This window comes from Canis lupus, chromosome 12 (genome assembly GCF_011100685.1).
Source record: "Canis lupus familiaris isolate Mischka breed German Shepherd chromosome 12, alternate assembly UU_Cfam_GSD_1.0, whole genome shotgun sequence".
Classification (NCBI taxonomy): Eukaryota; Metazoa; Chordata; class Mammalia; order Carnivora; family Canidae; genus Canis; species Canis lupus.
Genome location: NC_049233.1, coordinates 1,658,958 through 1,677,424, shown reverse-complemented (window position 1 = coordinate 1,677,424; position 18,467 = coordinate 1,658,958). Strand labels below are relative to the sequence as shown.

Here is an 18,467-nt window from a genome sequence, read left to right as displayed (position 1 = left end):
GGGACATAGGAGGAGGATGGGATGGTGTATGGACATTGTGAGTTCTCCTTTGGACATTTCAGATTTAATGTGCTTTGCTCACCAAACAACTTGAAAAAAGAATTCACATTTGCAGCTTCCACTTCCTCACCAGCTACTCACTTCCCACCCCCTTTGTCAGGGATGTGTCTTTGTCTCTCTTTCATACCCACTATTTCTTAACCTTTTTTTTCCTCTATTTCTTAACCCTTTAAAATATGCTTCCACTCCCTACTCTACTGAAACTGCTCTGTCAAATAATACCCAATGACCAGAAGTTACCAGGAGCCAAAATCAATATTTGCATAGCTAGGTGCACACTGCCTTTCTGAACCCTCCTGTGTTTGTCCCTTGACCCTAGATTCTCCACTGTGCTGGTTCAAGGACATGTTATCTTTCCCCTCTCTACTTCCACACACTTTTCTAATCATTCCCCCTCTTCCTCCCCTTTTTCTCTCTCCTCCCTTCCCTAAGTGTCTATCTCTAGATCTTTTCCTTTTCTGAGACTTTCCCTTGAAAATCTCATCTACTTCAAACTCAGATATCACTTCTAACTAAATGTTTCTCTGCCATAGACCAAATGTTAGCTTCCTCCCCAAATTCATATGTTGACGTCTAATCCTCAGTGTGATGGTAGGCAATCAGGTCATGAGGACAGACCTTCATGAATGGGATTAGTCCCCTTATAAAAGAGACCCCAGAAAGTTGCCTTGCCCTTTTCACCACACAAAGACACAATGAGAAGACCGCTTTCTATGTACCAGAGGGGGCTCTCACCTTGTACCAAATCTGCCAGCACTTAGATCTTGGACTTCCCAATCTCTAAAACTGTGAGAAATTTCTGTTATTTTTAAGCCACGCAGTGTATGGTATTTTGTTACAGCAGTCTGAGTTGACTGAGACATTCTCCAACCTATATATTTATATGTAGGCATTCTTCCAGTGCCTGTGGAATATGGCCACATGGACCAAGCTGCTGGTCCTCTAAACTCAGCATGTTCCAAACCAAAATGATGAAATGCCACTGAAAATCTGTTTCCCTGTCCCTGTTAATGGCACCATTTCCTCATCACCCTTATCTGAAAATCTGATGCTTCCTCCATCTCCCTCCTGCCTTTACTTTTGGTGTGCTGTCAAGCCAAATCAATTCTATCATCATGTTATCTTTTGAACCAGTAACTTTTCCCCAGCCCTTGCCTGAAAAATGACCTCATCTAGGATTGCCACAACAGCTCCTCTAAAAGGTCTCCCTGGTGCCTGGGTGGCTCAGTCAGTTAAGCATCTGTCTTGGGCTCAGTTCATGATCCCAAGGTCCTGGGAGAGAGCCCCAAGATGCATTGTGCTCCCTGCTCAGCGGGCAGCCTGCTTCTCCCTCTCCCTCTGCCCATCCCCCTACTCATGCTCTCTCACTCTCATAAATAAATAAATAAATAAATAAATAAATAAATAAATAATCTCCCCACTTCCTATCTCTCACAGCTCCAGGTCTCCCTCAACACTGCTGTCAGGTTATCCTCCCTAAATACATTTCTTTTATAACTCCACTGCTCAAAAACCCTTCAAGATTCCCTATTGCTTACTCAATTATTTATAAAATTGTAATCTGGCCTTCAACCCCTTCCACCATTTAAAACCATCCAGATGGGCAACCCCAGTGGCTCAGCAGTTTAGTGTCGCCTTCGGTGCAGGGCGTGATCCTGGAGACCTGGGATGGAGTCCCACGTCGGGCTCCCTGCATGGAGCCCTGCTTCTCCCTCTGCCTGTGTCTCTGCATCTCTCTCTCTCTCTCTCTCTCTCTCTCTCTCTTCTCTCATGAATAAATAAAATATTAAAAATAAAATAAAACCATCCATATTTCTCTTTTCAACCTAATCTCCAAGCAAACTGAATTACTACTCATCATTCCCACCCCCATCCCCAGGTCCTTGCCCAGCTATCCTCAAATCTTAGACCTCTTTCTCTAGACTCTTACAAACCAAATTGTTTGACGCTTGTCATGTGTTTTAGACCACATCTCAGCTTGTACTCACAATGTTCTCTTCCCTTCACATCTGCATCTCTACTTGGCCAAAATTTACCTACCCTGCAGTGGTTTCTAGGCAGAGCTCCAGGTATTCCTTGGAGGACTGATTCTTTTCTTTTCTTTTTTATTTTTTTATTTTTTTAACATTTTTTTTATTTATTTATGATAGTCATACAGAGAGAGAGAGAGGCAGAGACACAACAGGCAGAGGGAGAAGCAGGCTCCATGCACCGGCAGCCTGATGTGGGATTCGATCCCGGGTCTCCAGGATCGCGCCCTGGGCCAAAGGCAGGCGCCAAACCACTGTGCCACCCAGGGATCCCCCCCTTTTTTTTTTCCCCCCTTTTTTTTTTAAATATTTATTTACGATAGAGAGAGAGAGAGGCAGAGACACAGGAGGAAGGAGAAGCAGGCTCATGCAGGGAGCCCAACGCAGGACGTGGGACTCGATCCTGGGTCACGTCCTGGGCCAAAGGCAGGAGCTAAACCGCTGGGCCACCCAGGGATCCCCCCTGGAGCACTGATTCTTATCCCTGGCTATACAGTGGAGTCACCTGGGAGCATTTAAAAATCCCAAAGCCTAGATCACATCCTGAACCAATTAAATCACAATCTCTAGGGATGCAACTCAGGCATCAATATTTTTTTTAGACATCCCCAGGTAATTCCAAAGGGCAGCTAAGGTTAAGAATTACAGGCTTAGGGACCACAAAGATAGAAGAGGTGAGCCCAAAGGATATGGCTTCAACTAGAACAACTTTCTTTGACAAAAAGATATGCAGGTCTAAAACCGATACACCGTTCACTTTATCTGCATTTTCCCATCTTTTCCTACTGAGATCTTGACGTACATTACTATAATTATGAGTTACTTGAAGGCAGGAGACAACTTTGGCTTATGTCTGGTTTTTAGATCCTCATCAGATAAAATCTCTTGTACCAATCTTTGAACTCAATTGAATGGAAGAGAATTTGGCAGAGGAAGAAGCGAATGACAGTGACTTCCTCCAGATCACTCAGACTCCTGGAGTGAAGGCATATTCCATTTCTTAAAAATTTATTTATTCAGAGACACAGAGGGAGAGAGATAGAGACACAGGCAGAGGGAGAAGCAGGCCCCATACAGAGAGCCTGACGTGAGACTCAATCCGGGGTCTTCAGGATCGCACCCTGGGCTGCAGGTGGCGCTAAACCGCTGTACCACTGGGGCTACCCTGGCATATTCCAATTTGATTCTCCTCCCACTTTACCTCAATTCCCTCCCTGCATGGTGCCCTTGGCTTTTGCACCACTATGGACTGAGAGAGTCCATTCTCTGGGAGAGGCTCCAGCCCCTTCTAATATCTTCTTGGAAGATCTTATCCCCCCATAATTTGGTTCTGGGCCATCATTAGTTGAAAATTTAGCACCTAGGTTCTTCCGAGGTATCTAGGCCTTCCTCTCTACCACCACCTTTGTCATTTCATTATTTTTGGTGGCTTCAATATCTTGTAGCATCCTGAACAGTTCCTGGCCTTCCTCACTTCCACTGAGGTTTTTCCCTACTCCTTAGCCATTCTTCTTCCTGTGTCATACCTTCAACTTGGTTACCATCAATACCTGCCACCCTTCCCAAATCTATTCTTTTATTGTCACCTCCTCCTCCATTCAGCACCCCATTCCAAAAATTCTTCAATCCCACACACACTTTTCATCCATCAGATCTCTCACTCTTCTTTGATATTTGATCACCTCAATTTTTCACTCCCCTCATTACCCATTGTAGATCCCAAGGTTCCACACTATCATCACCTCTCAGCCCTTGCCTCTCTCCTTCAGACACAGGTTAGCCCCAGTTAAACCCAACTATGCCTGTTCCACACCCGCACTCAACAGCTGAATGTGTCTAAGGAAAAAAAACACAGTCATATTGACTGGTCTCACTTCCTTTCAGCCCTCAGTATGGCCTGCAAGCTCACATTTCCCCAGGCAGTTCACATTCCCCAGTCTGAGACCACAGTTTCACAAGATGATGACCTTCCTTTCTATTCAGTAAGAAAACAGAAATTTTCAAAAGAGAACTCTCTCCTGGCTTCATCCCCAAATCTACGAGGCCACCTGCATCTTGGCTGTATTTATTGCCTTCCTGTTACTGCAGAGAAGCTGACCTGCTCCCAGCCCCCACCCTATCCCTATATTGGGATCCTGTCCCTTCTCACCTCTCAGAAATGGGACTCTTGAAATTAACTGCTATTTCTCCTGCACAGTTTCCCCCTCTTCACTGAAACATCCCCATCATCATACAAAGATGCTGTACTAATATAGCTCACCTTTCAGAAGAAAAAACCCCACCTCATTTTCTACTCACCCATGTATACAGTGAAAGCACAACATTCAGAATAGTGGATATCCCTTGGCACGAGGGGAGTTACAATTGGAGAAGAATATACACAGGGAATTCTAACAATAGGAGGAAGATTTTCTTTCTTTCTTTCTTTCTTTTTTTTAAGATTTATTTGAGAGAGAGAGAGTGAGAGATAGGGGCAGAGAGAGAGACTCTCCAGCAGACTCCCTGCTGACTGAGGAGCACAATGCAAGGCTTGATCCCAAGACCCTGAAATCACGACCTGAGTGGAAATTAAGAGTCAGATATTTAACCAACTGAGCCACCCTAGGCACCCCAGGAAGATTTTCTTAAGCTGCATGATGTTCATTAAATTACTTTGTAATATATATGCACCAAGATTAAGAAACCCTGTACTAGACCATCAACAACATTTGACACAGATGAATATTCCTTCCTCCTTGAAATGCTTTCTTCACTTTAATACTCTTTCTTGGGGCGCCTGCCCGGGCCGGGGGGTGGGGGAAAAAAAATACTCTTTCTTTTCTTTTTTAAGATTTTATTTGAGGGGGATCCCTGGGTGGCTCAGTGGTTTGGCACCTGCCTTTGGCCCCGGGCGTGATCTTGGAGTCCCAGGATTGAGTCCCACCTCAGGTTCCCTGCATGGAGCCTGCTTCTCCCTCTGCCTGTGTCTCTGCCTCTCTCTCTCTCTGTGACTATCATAAGTAAATAAATAAAAATTTAAAAAAAAATTTATAAAAGAATTTATTTATTTATTCATGAGAGACACACACAGAGAGACAGAGAGAGAGAGCGAGGCAGAGACACAGGCAGAAGGAGAAGCAGGCTCCATGCACCGGGAGCCTGATATGGGATTCGATCCCGGGTCTCCAGGATAGCGCCCTGGGCCAAAGGCAGGCGGCAAACCGCTGCGCCACCCAGGGATCCCTATAAATTCTTTAAAAAAAAGATTTTATTTGAGAGTGAGAGAGAGAAAAGAGAGAGAGCACGAGAAGGGCAAGAGGAGAAGTCGGCACCCTGCTGGGCAGGGAGCTCAGACATGGGGCTGAATCCATGGGGCTGGATCCCGGGATCCAGGGACCATGACCTGAGCCGAAGGCAGATGCTTAAACCACTAAGCCACCCAGGTGCCCCTTTAATGCTCTTTTTTTTTTTTTTTTTTTTTTTTATTTATGATAGTCACAGAGAGAGAGAGGCAGAGACACAGACAGAGGGAGAAGCAGGCTCCATGCACCGGGAGCCCGACGTGGGATTCGATCCCGAGTCTCCAGGATCGCGCCCTGGGCCAAAGGCAGGCGCTAAACCGCTGCGCCACCCAGGGATCCCTAATGCTCTTTCTAAAGGAGGTATTTGTATGCCCCAGTTCCTTATTTGCTGTTCCTTCTGTCTTCACTGACAGCTCCTACTTCTCTTCCAGACTCCTCCATATTAAGACGGCCTGGGGTGAGGGGACGCCTAGGTGGCTCAACAGTTGAGTGCCTGCCTTCGACCCAGGGTGTGATCCTGGAGTCCCCAGATCAAGTACCTGTCCGGCTCCCTGCAGGGAGCCTGCTTCTCCCTCTGCCTGTGTCTCTGCCTCTCTCTCTGTGTGTCTCTCATGAATAAATAAATAAATAAATAAATAAATAAATAAATAAATAAATAAATCGTTAAAAAAAAAAAAAACAGAGAGAATGTCTTTTTTAAAAAAAGACAGCCTCGGGACCTCTTCCTTCTCTGTAATCCAAGCTCCCATTCTATCATTGCCCCTTGACTAGCTCCTTTTTTTTTTTTTTTTTTTAAGATTTTATTTATTCATGATAGTCACAGAGAGAGAGAGAGAGGCAGAGACACAGGCAGAGGGAGAAGCAGGCTCCATGCAGGGAGCCCGACGTGGGATTCGATCCCGAGTCTCCAAGATCGCGCCCTGGGCCAAAGGCAGGCGCCAAACCGCTGCGCCACCCAGGGATCCCTAGCTCCTTAATTGGATTTTCTGCTTCCATTTTTGACTGATTCAGTCCTTCCTCTGAGTAGAAACTAGAGTGATCTGTTAAATTACTAGATGATATTGCTCACTTTGCTCAAGCCTTCTGATGGCTACCATATATCTACTTAAAACAAAATCCAAAATACTCACATTGGCCTGTGAAGCCTACCTGATCTTGTTCTTCCCTATCTCTTCAACTTCATCTCCTCCCACCTTTTGCCTTGCTTACTCTGCTCCACCCACTCTGGCCTCCAGCTGTTCTCTTAACTGCTATGAATTTAACATAAAAATCCAATTTTCTCCTGCCTCAAGGCCCTTGCCCTCTTGTTTTTCTCTTCCTGAACTCTGCCTCCAGTCATCTGCACGCCTGTTCCTTTACATCATTTATGTCTTTGCGTAAATATCACTCCACAAGGAGGCTTTCCCTCATCACTTGATTAAAAACAGCACAATGGGGGATCCCTGGGTGGCTCAGTGGTCCTGGGTGGCTCAGCGGTTCAGCGCCTGCCTTAGGCCCAGGGTGTGATCCTGGAGTCCCAGGATGGAGTCCCCACATGGAGCCTGCTTCTCTCTCTGCTTGTGTCTCTGCCACTCTCTATGTCTATCATAAATAAATAAATAAAATCTTAAAAAAAAAAAAAAACAGCACAATGCCTGGTATTATGGTCATAATGCATGGTCAAGATTCAGAAAAGAGCGGCTCTTGTAATTAAATATTTCACTGTGGAAAAGTCTGCCTTTCACACCTTCATTCTGCCTGAAAACCCTGCCTATAAGGGATATATAAGCAAAAACGCTTTGGGAACAAAGAGGAGGGAGGAATAATTTTGACATACATCCCAGCAGAACTAAAACCACAGAAACCACCAAAACTAAACAGAAGGGAAAATTTATTTAGCCTTGGAAAGCTAGAATTTTTGTCTCTCACTCTGATGATAAATGGCAGAGAGTAAGTGCAGCATATGGTTCCATGTGGTGAGTATGGAATGCACAGGGATATGAGGGTATAAAAAAAATTCTAACCAGCTTGATCCTGGTGACAGGGCAGCCTGTAAGCGGTATTGAAATACTCTGAGAAAGCTGAGATTGACAAGCCAGAGATGAATGATACTGAATGTAAAGTGGCTTTCATTTCCTTACCTCTTCTGCCTTGCTTCCTTCACCTGCAAGAAATCCTTTCAATCTCTTTAGGTCAAAATTATGGCCATGATCCAAGGCTCAACACTCTGGACTCTGGACTTTTCAGATTAGCACCAGTGGGAAGTAACTTCCCTGCCACTTATCACTTTTGCCCTTGCACCTGGAGCTTTTGTTAACTATGACACCTTACCTTATCAGACTACTGGTGGGGATCCTATATTTATCTCCATGTTTCTTTTTCTTTTTTTTTTTTTTTTTATCTCCATGTTTCATTGACAAATTCTGAGTAACCGGTAAAGTAAGTAACCTGTAAAGATTATTGAATGAATAAGAATCTTACTTCACTCATTTCTTTCTTCCCTTTTTTTTTTTTTTTTTTTTTTAAGATTTGATTTATTTATTTGAGAGAGACAGAGAGCACACAAGTCAGGGCAGGAGCAAAGGGGAGAAGCAGACTCCCGGCTGAGCATGAAGCCTGACATGGGGCTCGATTCCAGGACCCTGGGATCATGACCTGACCAGAGGGCAGACACTTAACCCCCTGAACCACATAGGCACCCCTATTTTTTTTTAAATTGACTTTATTGTGCTAAGAACATTTAATATGATATCTACCCTCTTGATAAATTTTTATTTATTTTTATTTTTTATTTAAATTCAATTAATATATATTGTATTATTAGTTTCAGAGGTAGAGATCAGTGATTTGCCAGTCTTTTTTTTAACATTTTCTCTAATTTTTTGTTTTATTTTTATTTATGTATTATTTAATTTTACTTATTTTTTTAAAGATTTTATTTATTTATTCATGAGAGACAGAGAGAGAGAGAGAGGCAGAGACAGAGGCAGAGGGAGAAGCAGGCTCCCTGCGGGGATCCAATGTGGGACTCAATCCTGGGACTCCAGGATCATGCCCTGAGCCAAAGGATCATGCCCAGGCCCAACAGCTGAGTCACCCAGGGTCTCTATTTAATTCTATTTAAATTTAATTAATTAACATATAACATATTATTGGTTTCAGAGGTAGGGGTCAGTGATTCATCAATCTTATATAACACCCAGTGCTCATTACATCAAGTGCCCTCCTTAATGTTCATCATCCAATTACCCCATCCCCCACCCACCTCCCCTCCAGCAACCCGCAGTTTGTTTCTTATGATTAAGAATCTCCTATGGTTTGTCTCCATCTTTGATTTCATCTTGTTTTACTTTTTCCTCTCTTCTCCTATGATCCTCTGTTTTATTTATTAAATTCCACATATGAGTGACATCATAGGATAATTGTCTTTCTCTAATTGACTTATTTCACTTAGCATAATATCCTCGAGTTCCATCCACATCTTTGCAAATGTCAAGATTTCATTTTTTGATGGCTGAGTAGTAGTCCATTTTATATATATATACATATACACACACACACACACACACACACACACCACCTCTTCTTCTTTATCCATTGTCTGTTGATGGACATCTGAGCTCTGTCCATAGTTTGTCTATTGCTGCTATAAACATTGGGGTACAAGTGGCCCTTCAGATTACTACATTTTATCTTTGGGGTAAATACCCAGTAGTGTAATTGTTGGGTCACAGCGTAGGTCTATTTTTAACTTTTTGAGGAACCTCCATACTGTCTTCCAGCTTGCATTCCCACCAACAGTGTGAGAAGGTTCCTCTTTCTCTGCATCTTTGCCAACATCTGTCATTTCCTGGCTTATTAATTGTAGCCATTCTGACTGGTGTGAGGTGGTATCTCACTTTGGTTTTGATTTGTATTTCCCTGATGCTGAGTGATGCTGAGCATTTTTCCATGGGTCTGTTGGGCATCTGTATGTCTTCTTTGAAGAAATGTTTGTTCGTGTCTTCTGTCCATTTCTTGACTGGATTCTTTATCTCTTCGAGTGTTGAGTTTGATAAGTTTTTATAAATCTTGAATACTAGCCCTTTATGTGATAAGACATTTGCAAATATCTTCTCCCATTCTGTCAGTTGTCTTTTGATTTTGTCGACTATTTACTGTACAAAAAGATTTTTATTTTTATTTTTTTTAATATATTTTTAATTTATTTATGACAGTCACAGAGAGAGAGAGAGAGGCAGAGACACAGGCAGAGGGAGAAGCAGGCTCCATGCACCGGGAGCCTGATGTGGGATTCGATCCTGGGTCTCCAGGATCGTGCCCTGGGCCAAAGGCAGGCACCAAACCGCTGCGCCACCCAGGGATCCCCAAAAAGCTTTTTATATGAAGTCTCAGTAGTTCATTTTTGCCTTTGTTTCACTTACCTTTGGAGATGTCTAGCAAGAAGTTGCTATGGCTGAGGTCACAAAGGTTGCTGCCTGTGTTCTCCTCTAGGATTTTGATGGATTCCTGTCTCACATTAGGTCTTTCATCCATTTTGAGTCTGTTTTTGTGTGTATTCTAAGAAAATGGTTCAGTTTCATTCTTCTGCATGTGGCTGTCCAATTTTTCCCAACACCATTTATTGAAGAGATTGTCTTTTCCTTTTTTTTTTAAGATTTTATTTATTCATGAGAGACACACAGAGACACAGAGAGAGAGAGAGAGAGAGAGAGAGACAGGCAGAGGGAGAAGCAGGCTCCATGCAGGGAGCCCAAAGTGGGACTCGATCCCAGGTCCCCAGGATCACGCCCTGGGCTGAAGACGGTGCTAAAGCCATCCTGGCTGCCCCGAAACTGTCTTTCCCATTAGATATTTTTTCCTGCTTTGTCAAAGATTAGTTGACCATAGAGTTGAGGGTCCATTTCTGGGTTCTCTATTGTGTTCTATTGACCTATGTGTTTTTGTGCCAGTATCATACCATCTTGATGATTACAGCTTTGTAATAGAGCTTGAAGTCTGGAATTGTGATACTACCAGCTTTGGTTTTCTTTTTCAACATTCCTCTGGCTATTCAGGGAATACAAATTGTTCTGGTTTCTGGTTCCATACAAATTGTAGGATTACTTATTCCAGCTCTGTGAAAAAAGCTGATGGTATTTTGATGGGGATTGCATTGAATGTATAGATTGCTGCAGGTAGCATAGACATGTTAACAATATTTGTACTTTCAATCCATGAGCATGGAACATTTTTCGATTTCTTTGTGTCTTCCTCAATTTTTAAAAAAGATTTATTTATTCATGAGAGGCAGAGAGAAAGAGAGGTAGAGACACAGGCAGGGGGAGAAGCACACTCCCCACAGGGAGCCCAATATGGGACTGGATCCCAGATCCTGGGATTATGCCCCGAGCCAAAGGCAGAGGCTCAACAGCTGAGCCACCCAGGCATCCCATCTTCCTCAATTTTTTCATGAGTGTTCTTTATTTTTCTGAGTACAGATATTTTTCCTCTTTGGTTAGGTTTATTCCTGGGTATCTTATGGGTTTTGGTGCGATTGTAAATGGGATCTACTCCTTAATTTCTCGGTCTTTTGTCTCATTGTTGGCATATGGAAACGCAACTGATTTCTGTGCATTGATTTTATATCCTGCCACTTTGCTGAATTCCTGTATGAGCTCCAGAAATTTTGGGGAGTCTTTTGGGTTTTCCATTTGTTTTTTTGTTTTTTTTTTTTGTTTTTTTTTAATTTTTATTTATTTATGATAGTCACACACACAGAGAGAGAGAGAGAGGCAGAGACACAGGCAGAGGGAGAAGCAGGCTCCATGCACCGGGAGCCCGACGTGGGATTCGATCCTGGGTCTCCAGGATTGCGCCCTGGGCCAAAGGCAGGCGCTAAACCGCTGCGCCACCCAGGGATCCCTGGGTTTTTTTTTTTTTTTTTTTTTTTTTTTCCCCTGGGTTTTCCATTTGGAGGGCAGATGTCACATGCTTTGTGTGTGTGGAGACAACAGGAAACAACCACCAGCTCACAAATTATCTTGCACCAGCTCCTGAACCTCTTCTAGGCTTCTACTATAAGTTTAAATCTTTGATGAAGGCAAAACAATGCCCCCATGGAGCAGAAACAGACCCATAAATATAGAGAGCAAACTGATAGTTGCCAGAGAAGTGGGAGGCAGGGGGTTTGGCAAAGTGTGTGAAAGAGAGGGAGGAATATTGGCTTCCAGTTATGGAATGAATAAGTCACAGGGATAAAAGGTACAGCATAGTGGATATGGTCAATAGTATTGTAATAGTATTGTATGGGTGACAGATGTCTTTTTCACTTGTGGTGAGCATGGTATAATGTATGGACTTGTCCAATCATTACATCACGCGCCTGAAACTAATGTAACATTGCGTGTCAACTATACTTCAATTAGAAACCAACATAAAGGGATCCCTGGGTGGCGCAGCGGTTTGGCGCCTGCCTTTGGCCCAGGGCGCGATCCTGGAGACCCAGGATTGAATCCCACGTCGGGCTCCCAGTGCATGGAGCCTGCTTCTCCCTCTGCCTATGTCTCTGCCTCTCTCTCTCTTTCTGTGTGACTATCATAAATAAATAAAAATTAAAAAAAAAAAAAGAAAGAAACCAGCATAAACAATGCCCTTAAGGGATAAGGCAAGGAGAGTAGCAGAATATGGCCAGATCCTCTGAGCCACCTTGGAAGGACGTGAAAGAAGATGGGCAGATGGAAGTGACTCCAGATAGGATTTAAAAACAATTATTTATAGGTTAATCCTCAGAAATTTGTCATATATGGGTATTTCCCTGAGAACAATCTTCAACAAGGCATTAAATGCACCCTATGACTTAGATGGAGAATTGTTCCAGAATAGGGTTTATTGTCCATAATCACAGATTGCAGAAATGACAGTCCATCCCCGAAGTCCTTCCATTCTCCCAGATGTCCCTTTGACTTTGACTTTAACACAGACTCTTTCTTAATCTCACTTTCTTTCCAGAGGTTGCTGCGTGCTGCTACCCACCCACACCCCCCACCCCCATCCCTCTAACCTGAGGCAGGGGAAATCCCACAGCATCCATACAATTAGGTGTTGGTAAGGTTAGTCCTTGAAACACCAAAAGAAGAGAGAGAATAGAGGACGCTCGTGGTAGGTTTGGATTGAATCTAGTCACTTGGAGAAGAATGTTCCTTTTCAGCTCTTCCCCTCAAGGCTGCTCTTCTTCCAGTTCATTGTCAAATCTTTAGGGGAAAGAGAAAGGAGAGAAACATTGCTCCTTCCTCACTCTGCAGTCCAAGCTTCTACCCCAATAGGTAAGCAAATTTTCACTTGTCATCCTCTTTTTGTGTCCTTCTCAGATCCCAGGTTCCCTAGTTAGGCCTGGGTATATAATCCTCCCAGTTTATTTCTCTGCTTCTTCCTGACTCCTTGGTGACTATCCCTAGAGAGCTGAGCCCCAGCATAACGAGGCTTCCAGGGCAAGGAACCAGAAGAGAGCAAGAGGTGAATCAGTTAATATTCATGCAGCAACATTTTGTGGAAGAACCTATGCTCTTCCCCATTTCTTTGTCTTCGTATCTTGGTCCTTTCCTACTCTTCAAGCTGAGATCTGGGGGAAGCAAAAGATTCATGGATTTCTCCTCTGAGGATTCTGAGCCCTCTTTCATAAAACTTAAAATCTGTATTTTCATTTTGATGAAGTTCAAATTTTATTTAAAAAATAGAAATATTTTCATTTTGGATAATTTGGATTTTTTTAGGAGTTTATGTGCTTATGTTTGTATGTTTTTTTCTAATTTTTTAAAAAATTATTTATTTATTTATTCATGATAGACGTAGAGAGAGAGAGGCAGAGACACAGGCAGAGGGAGAAGCAGGCTCCATGCTGGGAGCCCGACGTGAGACTTGATCCCGGGACTCCAGGATCGCGCCCTGGGCCAAAGGCAGGCGCTAAACCGCTGAGCCACCCAGGGATCCCCCTTTTTATTTATTTATTTGTTTGTTTGTTTGTTTGTTTGTTCATGATAGACATAGAGAAAGAGAGAGAGAGAGACACGGGAGGAGGGAGAAGCAGGTTCCATGCCGGGAGCCTGATGTGTATTTTTATAGTCACAGTGGTGACAAGGGATCACCTGAAGAGACAAAGTCAACCACTTAATTGAATAGTTTTCAATATGGGGTCTATATAGAATTGAGATTCAGTTCTAATTCATTCTTTGGCAGCAAAAATGTCTCCTAATCCTTCATCCGCTCTCATAGCATCTCACCCTTCTTCATGCCACTGTAATTAGTATTCCCTTGGCCAGACTAGAAGTTCCATGAAAGCAGAGACTGTGTCAGTTTCATTCATTTATGTATCCCCATTTCCTAGCATGCTGCCTGGAACATAGCAGGTCCTCATAAGTACTTGTTGAATGAATGAATGAAGGAGATGACACAAAAAAAATAGAGACAAGGCCTCTGCCTTGTAGAGTCTGTCAGAACTGAAATCGACACGCAAAATAAGAGAACATTACAAAACAATACATTTGTAGCACACTACAGTTTCTTTTAACTGAGAGAAGTTGATCTTTGAAGGGTCATCAGAGTGGCCCTCTCAGTTAAGGCACACAATACAAATCAGCCAACTTTGTCCAGGGACTACGGTGTAATTAAACTTTTCGTTACTCATTCCAGATGTCCTGCCTTTTCCAAAAATCCTTGAAATTAGAAAGAGGAAAAGGGAGGGAGAAAAGGTGGATTAATTTTCAACAGGAGCCCAGGGAATACAAAAATCAGAATATTTAGCCATAGGGGAAGAGGTGGCAGTGGACTAAGGTTATTGTGACACAGAACCCAGAAATAAAACTTGAGAAGTCTAGGTTAGTGACTTGAGTCTCAATACAAAACAGAGAGAGAAGTGTTTTGACACAATTCTGTGCCTACTGATGAAACTATCTCTCCTTCTGGCTGTCCTGGGATGGTCCTTATAGTCAGGCACAATGGCAGGTTATTAGAGAGCAAACTGAGGAAGGAGCCAAAATGAGGTACTGAGAACTGAATTCTCCTTCCCTGAAGAGCTGTGGTGGCCCTGCCCATGCTCAGAGCTGGTCAAGCAAGGTTGAATAATAAAAGGGACCTACATCTTTTATTAGGAGGAGCAGGACCAGTTTTCCACTGACACACCCAATGGAACAGGTTTAACCAGTTATAGAGGCAAAATATAGTACAAACTGAGGGGCACAGGTATTCTAGAATCATACTATTCAAAGCGTGGTTCATGGATCAGCAGCATCGCCACCCAAGAGCTTGTTAGAAATACAGAATCAGCAAAAATGAATGATTGGGGCTTCATCAAAATAAAAAGCTCTTGCACAGCAAAGGAAACAGTTGACAAAACTAAGACAACAGAATGGGAGAAGATATTTGCAAATGTCTTATCACATAAAGGGCTAGTGTCCAAGATCTATAAAGAACTTATCAAACTCAACACACATAGAACAAATAATCCAGTCAAGAAATGGGCAGAAGAGGGATGCCTGGGTGTCTCAGTGGTTGAGCATCTGCCTTTGGCCCAGGGCCTGATCCTGGGGCCCCGGAATCGAGTCCCACATCGGGCTCCCTGCATGGAGCCTGCTTCTCCCTCTGCCTGTGTCTCTGCCTCTCTCTCTGTCTCTCATGAATAAATAAATAAAATCTTAAAAAAAAAAAAAAAAAGAAAAGAAAGGAGGCAAACCATAAGAGATTCTTAACTGAATATTGCTGGAGGGGAGGTAGGTGGGGGATGGGGTAACTGGGTGATGGGCATTAAGGAGGGCACATGATGTCATGAGCACTGGGTGTTATATGCAACTGATGAATCAATCAATTCTACCCTTGAACAATAATACTAACGTAACTGTTAACTAATTGAATTTAAATATTTTTTTAATTGTTGGGTTTTTTCTTCAGATTTTATTTACTTTTTTATGAGAGACACACAGAGAGAGGCAGAGACAGGCAGAGAGGGAAGCAGGCTCGCTCCCTTTGGGGAGCCAGATGCAGAACTTGATCCCAGGACCCGGGATCACGCCCTGAGCCAAAGGCAGATGCTCAACCACTGAGCCACCCAGGAGTCCCCCACCCTCCCCCACCCCCGAAAATTGTTTTGAGTTAAAGAGCATCTCTTGAAAAGTAGTTCAAAACAGGGTGAAAAATAGGGCAGAGAAAACTCAAAGCCAAGAGGAGCTAAGGAAACATGGTTAAATGGCATGTGGTATCCTGGGTAAGATCCTGGGACAGAAAAAAGTCACTGGGCAAAAAGTAAGAAATCTGAATAAAGCAGACTTTAGTTTACGAAAGAAAGAAGGAAAAGAAAAAAGAAAGGGGGCGCCTGGGTGGCTCAGTGGTTGAGGTCTGGTTTCTGCTCAGGGCGTGATCTGGGTCCCGGGTTCCCTGCGAGGAGCCTGCTTCTCCTTCTGCCTGTATGTCTGCCTCTGTGTGTGTGTCTGTCATGAATAAATAAAATCTTGAAAAAGAAAAGGAGAAATGAAATGCAGAATCATAGGCCCCACCCCATCCTTCCTAAATCAAATCCTGGGATTTAACAGGTTCCCCCGGTGATATGCATGCACAAGAAGATTTGAAAAGCACTAATATTTCCGAGGAAAAAGACTTGAATGGCAATGAATGCGTACGAGGGAAGAGAAGCTTCAGGTGACCCCGCAAAGGAAGATAGGCAGTTGGAGGAAAGAAGCTTGAGGATTTCTCTTGCAGCACCTTGCGCTGAACCGGCGAAGGAGCGGGCTGCGCGGCTCTGGCTCGGAGCTCGAACACCGGGAGGAAGGAGAACAGCACAGGTGGGCCTGAGGCCTCAGACAAAAGGAAAGGACTGCTACCGCTCTCCTTCACCACCAGCTCCGCATTCCCTCGCTCCCCCTAGGGACCCCAGTTGCCCAGTCTTCAGGCTTCCAGTCTCAATAATCGGGCCAGTCGGACCCAGCCAAGCTCGGTTTGATTCGGCCAGGATCGGTTGCTAAGGCCTGGAGCTTCCGGTTGCGGGGGAAATGACGTCACGTCCAAAAGGCGGGCCCACCAGGCCTCTCAGTCCTCCGGATTGGCTGCCGGGAATATGATTCGACTCGCAGCCTGGCGGGCTCCAGCGCTAGCTGTCATTGTCCCCAGGTGCTCCTGGCCCTCGACCGTCCTCTCCGCCTGGAGCAAGACTCCCAGGATAGTACTCAAAGCACTTGGCTCCGAAAGAAGACGTGATTCAAATGGTCTGGCTCTTGCTACCAGGCCAGGCGTTCCGGCCGCCCAGGTAGTTTTTGGCTCCGCCGGGTGTCCGTAGCTGGGCGGTGACCCGAGCCGCAGGGGTTTGTGGGATGTATAGTTCTGGAGGAGGTCTACAGTAGCTCTTCGGGGGACTGGACGCTCCAGCCGGACAGAGATCTTGGGAGGAAAACAAAAACAAAAACGACTTTGAGGACTGGGGGTCCTGGGTCCCCGCAGGACGGGAGACGACGAAAAGGGAATTGAAATAATCCTGCCATTAGCATTTTTGGGTTTTCTTTTCAGGTGCTGACCTGAAATTGATCCATCCCACCCCGACCAACACCGTTCACTCACTGGTGGAAGGAACCGGTCGACCAAATGGAGACGCCACCGGCCAGTCTAATAGGAGACAAGGACACCTCTCAACCGCAACAACGACGGGAAGAGAACCCCCAGGAAAACCTTAAGTCAACCACCGAGATTAGGCAGCAGCCCCAAGACTGTCCTACTGAAATCCTCGAGCTGAGAGTGAGCTCAGCTCTGGCCAGCCGAGTTCTAGAGAAACCTCAAGAGACTGAAAAACTGGCTGCTGGACTTGAAGGAGACTCAGTGAAGTCTCCTGGATCAACCAGTGAGATGCCAGAGCCCCTTCCAGCTTCTGATCTCTGGTACTGTCCCGACGGAAGCTTTGTTAAGAAGATCATAATCCGCGGCCATGGCTTGGACAAACCCAAGCTAGGCTCCTGCTGCCGGGTACTGGCTTTTGGGTTTCCTTTTGGGTCAGGCCTGCCAGAGGGCTGGACAGAGATAACTATGGGGTTAGGACCGTGGAGGGAAGGGACTTGGGGGGAGCTCATAGAGAAATGCTTGGAGTCCATGTGTCAAGGTGAGGAGGCACAGCTTCAGATCTCCGAGCACCCTGAATCTCCATTCAGGCTCACACTGGCCTCCTTCACGCAGGGCAGGGACTCCTGGGAGCTGGAGGCCAGTGAAAAGGAAGCCCTGGCCAAGAAAGAACGCACGAGGGGCACAGAATTATTTAGAGCTGGGAACCCTGAAGGGGCTGCCAGATGCTACGGACGGGCTCTTCGGCTGCTGCTGACTTTACCCCCACCTGGCCCTCCAGAACGAACTGTTCTACACGCCAACCTGGCCGCCTGTCAGTTGCTACTAGGGCAGCCCCAGCTGGCTGCCCAGAGCTGTGACCGAGTGCTGGAGCGGGAGCCTGACCACTTAAAGGCCTTGTACCGAAGAGGGGTTGCCCAGGCTGCCCTTGGGAACCTTGACAAAGCAACTGCTGACCTCAGGAAGGTGTTGGCGGTAGACCCAAAAAACCGCGCAGCCCAGGAGGAGCTGGGAAAAGTGATCATTCAGGGGAAGAAACAAGATGCAGGGCTGGCTCAGGGTCTGCGCAAGATGTTTGGCTGATTAAAAGCTAAATCTTAAAAGTGACAGGCACCTGTGAATTGTGGTTTATGCTGTGAGATTTTGAGGAGACCCAGAGGGAGGGTTTCAGCTCGTGGCCCACTCCCAACGTTTGCCTTCCTGGAGAGGTAGCAGTGGTCTCAGGGCGCCTCTTTCCCTCTTTTACCATTAAAAGCCATATTTAAAAAGTGGGGGGAGTCATATGAGTACGTGTACCACATTTTGGGGTGTTTATCCATATCTTCTCCAGGACCGGGGGAGGTGGCAGGCCTTCAAGCCCCGGGAACTACATCTCCCAGGCGCTCTCGCCGTGGCTCCCGCTTGGCGCATGCGCACGCCGTGTGGTCCCCTGTGCGTGGGAGCGTCGTCCTCCCGCCGCGCTCCCATTGGCCCGGCCTGTCCAGCCACCTCCTGTACTCAGCACCCTCCTCTCTTACTGGTCGGTAGAGCTTCCGGGACGTCGCCTTTT

At 45.1% G+C, this 18,467-nt stretch overlaps 1 protein-coding gene and 1 long non-coding RNA gene across 4 annotated transcripts; one reads left to right on the top strand and one right to left on the bottom strand.

Moving 5' to 3' along the window:
* Positions 1-11,976: 11,976 nt before the first annotated feature.
* On the bottom strand, positions 11,977-18,340 carry LOC119874140. Of its 2 annotated transcripts, none has more exons than XR_005367543.1 (3): positions 18,215-18,340; positions 15,997-16,750; positions 11,977-12,582 (listed from the first exon to the last, which is right to left on the bottom strand). It is a non-coding gene; the product is annotated as an uncharacterized LOC119874140 (long non-coding RNA). The 2 variants fall into 2 exon arrangements; XR_005367542.1 differs by lacking the exon at positions 11,977-12,582 and adding an exon at positions 13,353-14,040.
* On the top strand, positions 16,410-18,025 carry FKBPL (FKBP prolyl isomerase like). Of its 2 annotated transcripts, none has more exons than XM_038553611.1 (2): positions 16,410-16,619; positions 16,877-18,025. In XM_038553611.1, exon 2 carries the CDS (start codon positions 16,952-16,954, stop codon positions 17,999-18,001), a length of 1,050 nt encoding a protein of 349 aa, XP_038409539.1. In that variant the 5' UTR covers positions 16,410-16,619; positions 16,877-16,951; the 3' UTR covers positions 18,002-18,025. The 2 variants fall into 2 exon arrangements, with proteins under 2 accessions (XP_038409539.1, XP_038409540.1); XM_038553612.1 differs by lacking the exon at positions 16,410-16,619 and having other exon boundaries at positions 16,675-17,326; positions 17,534-18,025.
* Positions 18,341-18,467: the final 127 nt, after the last annotated feature.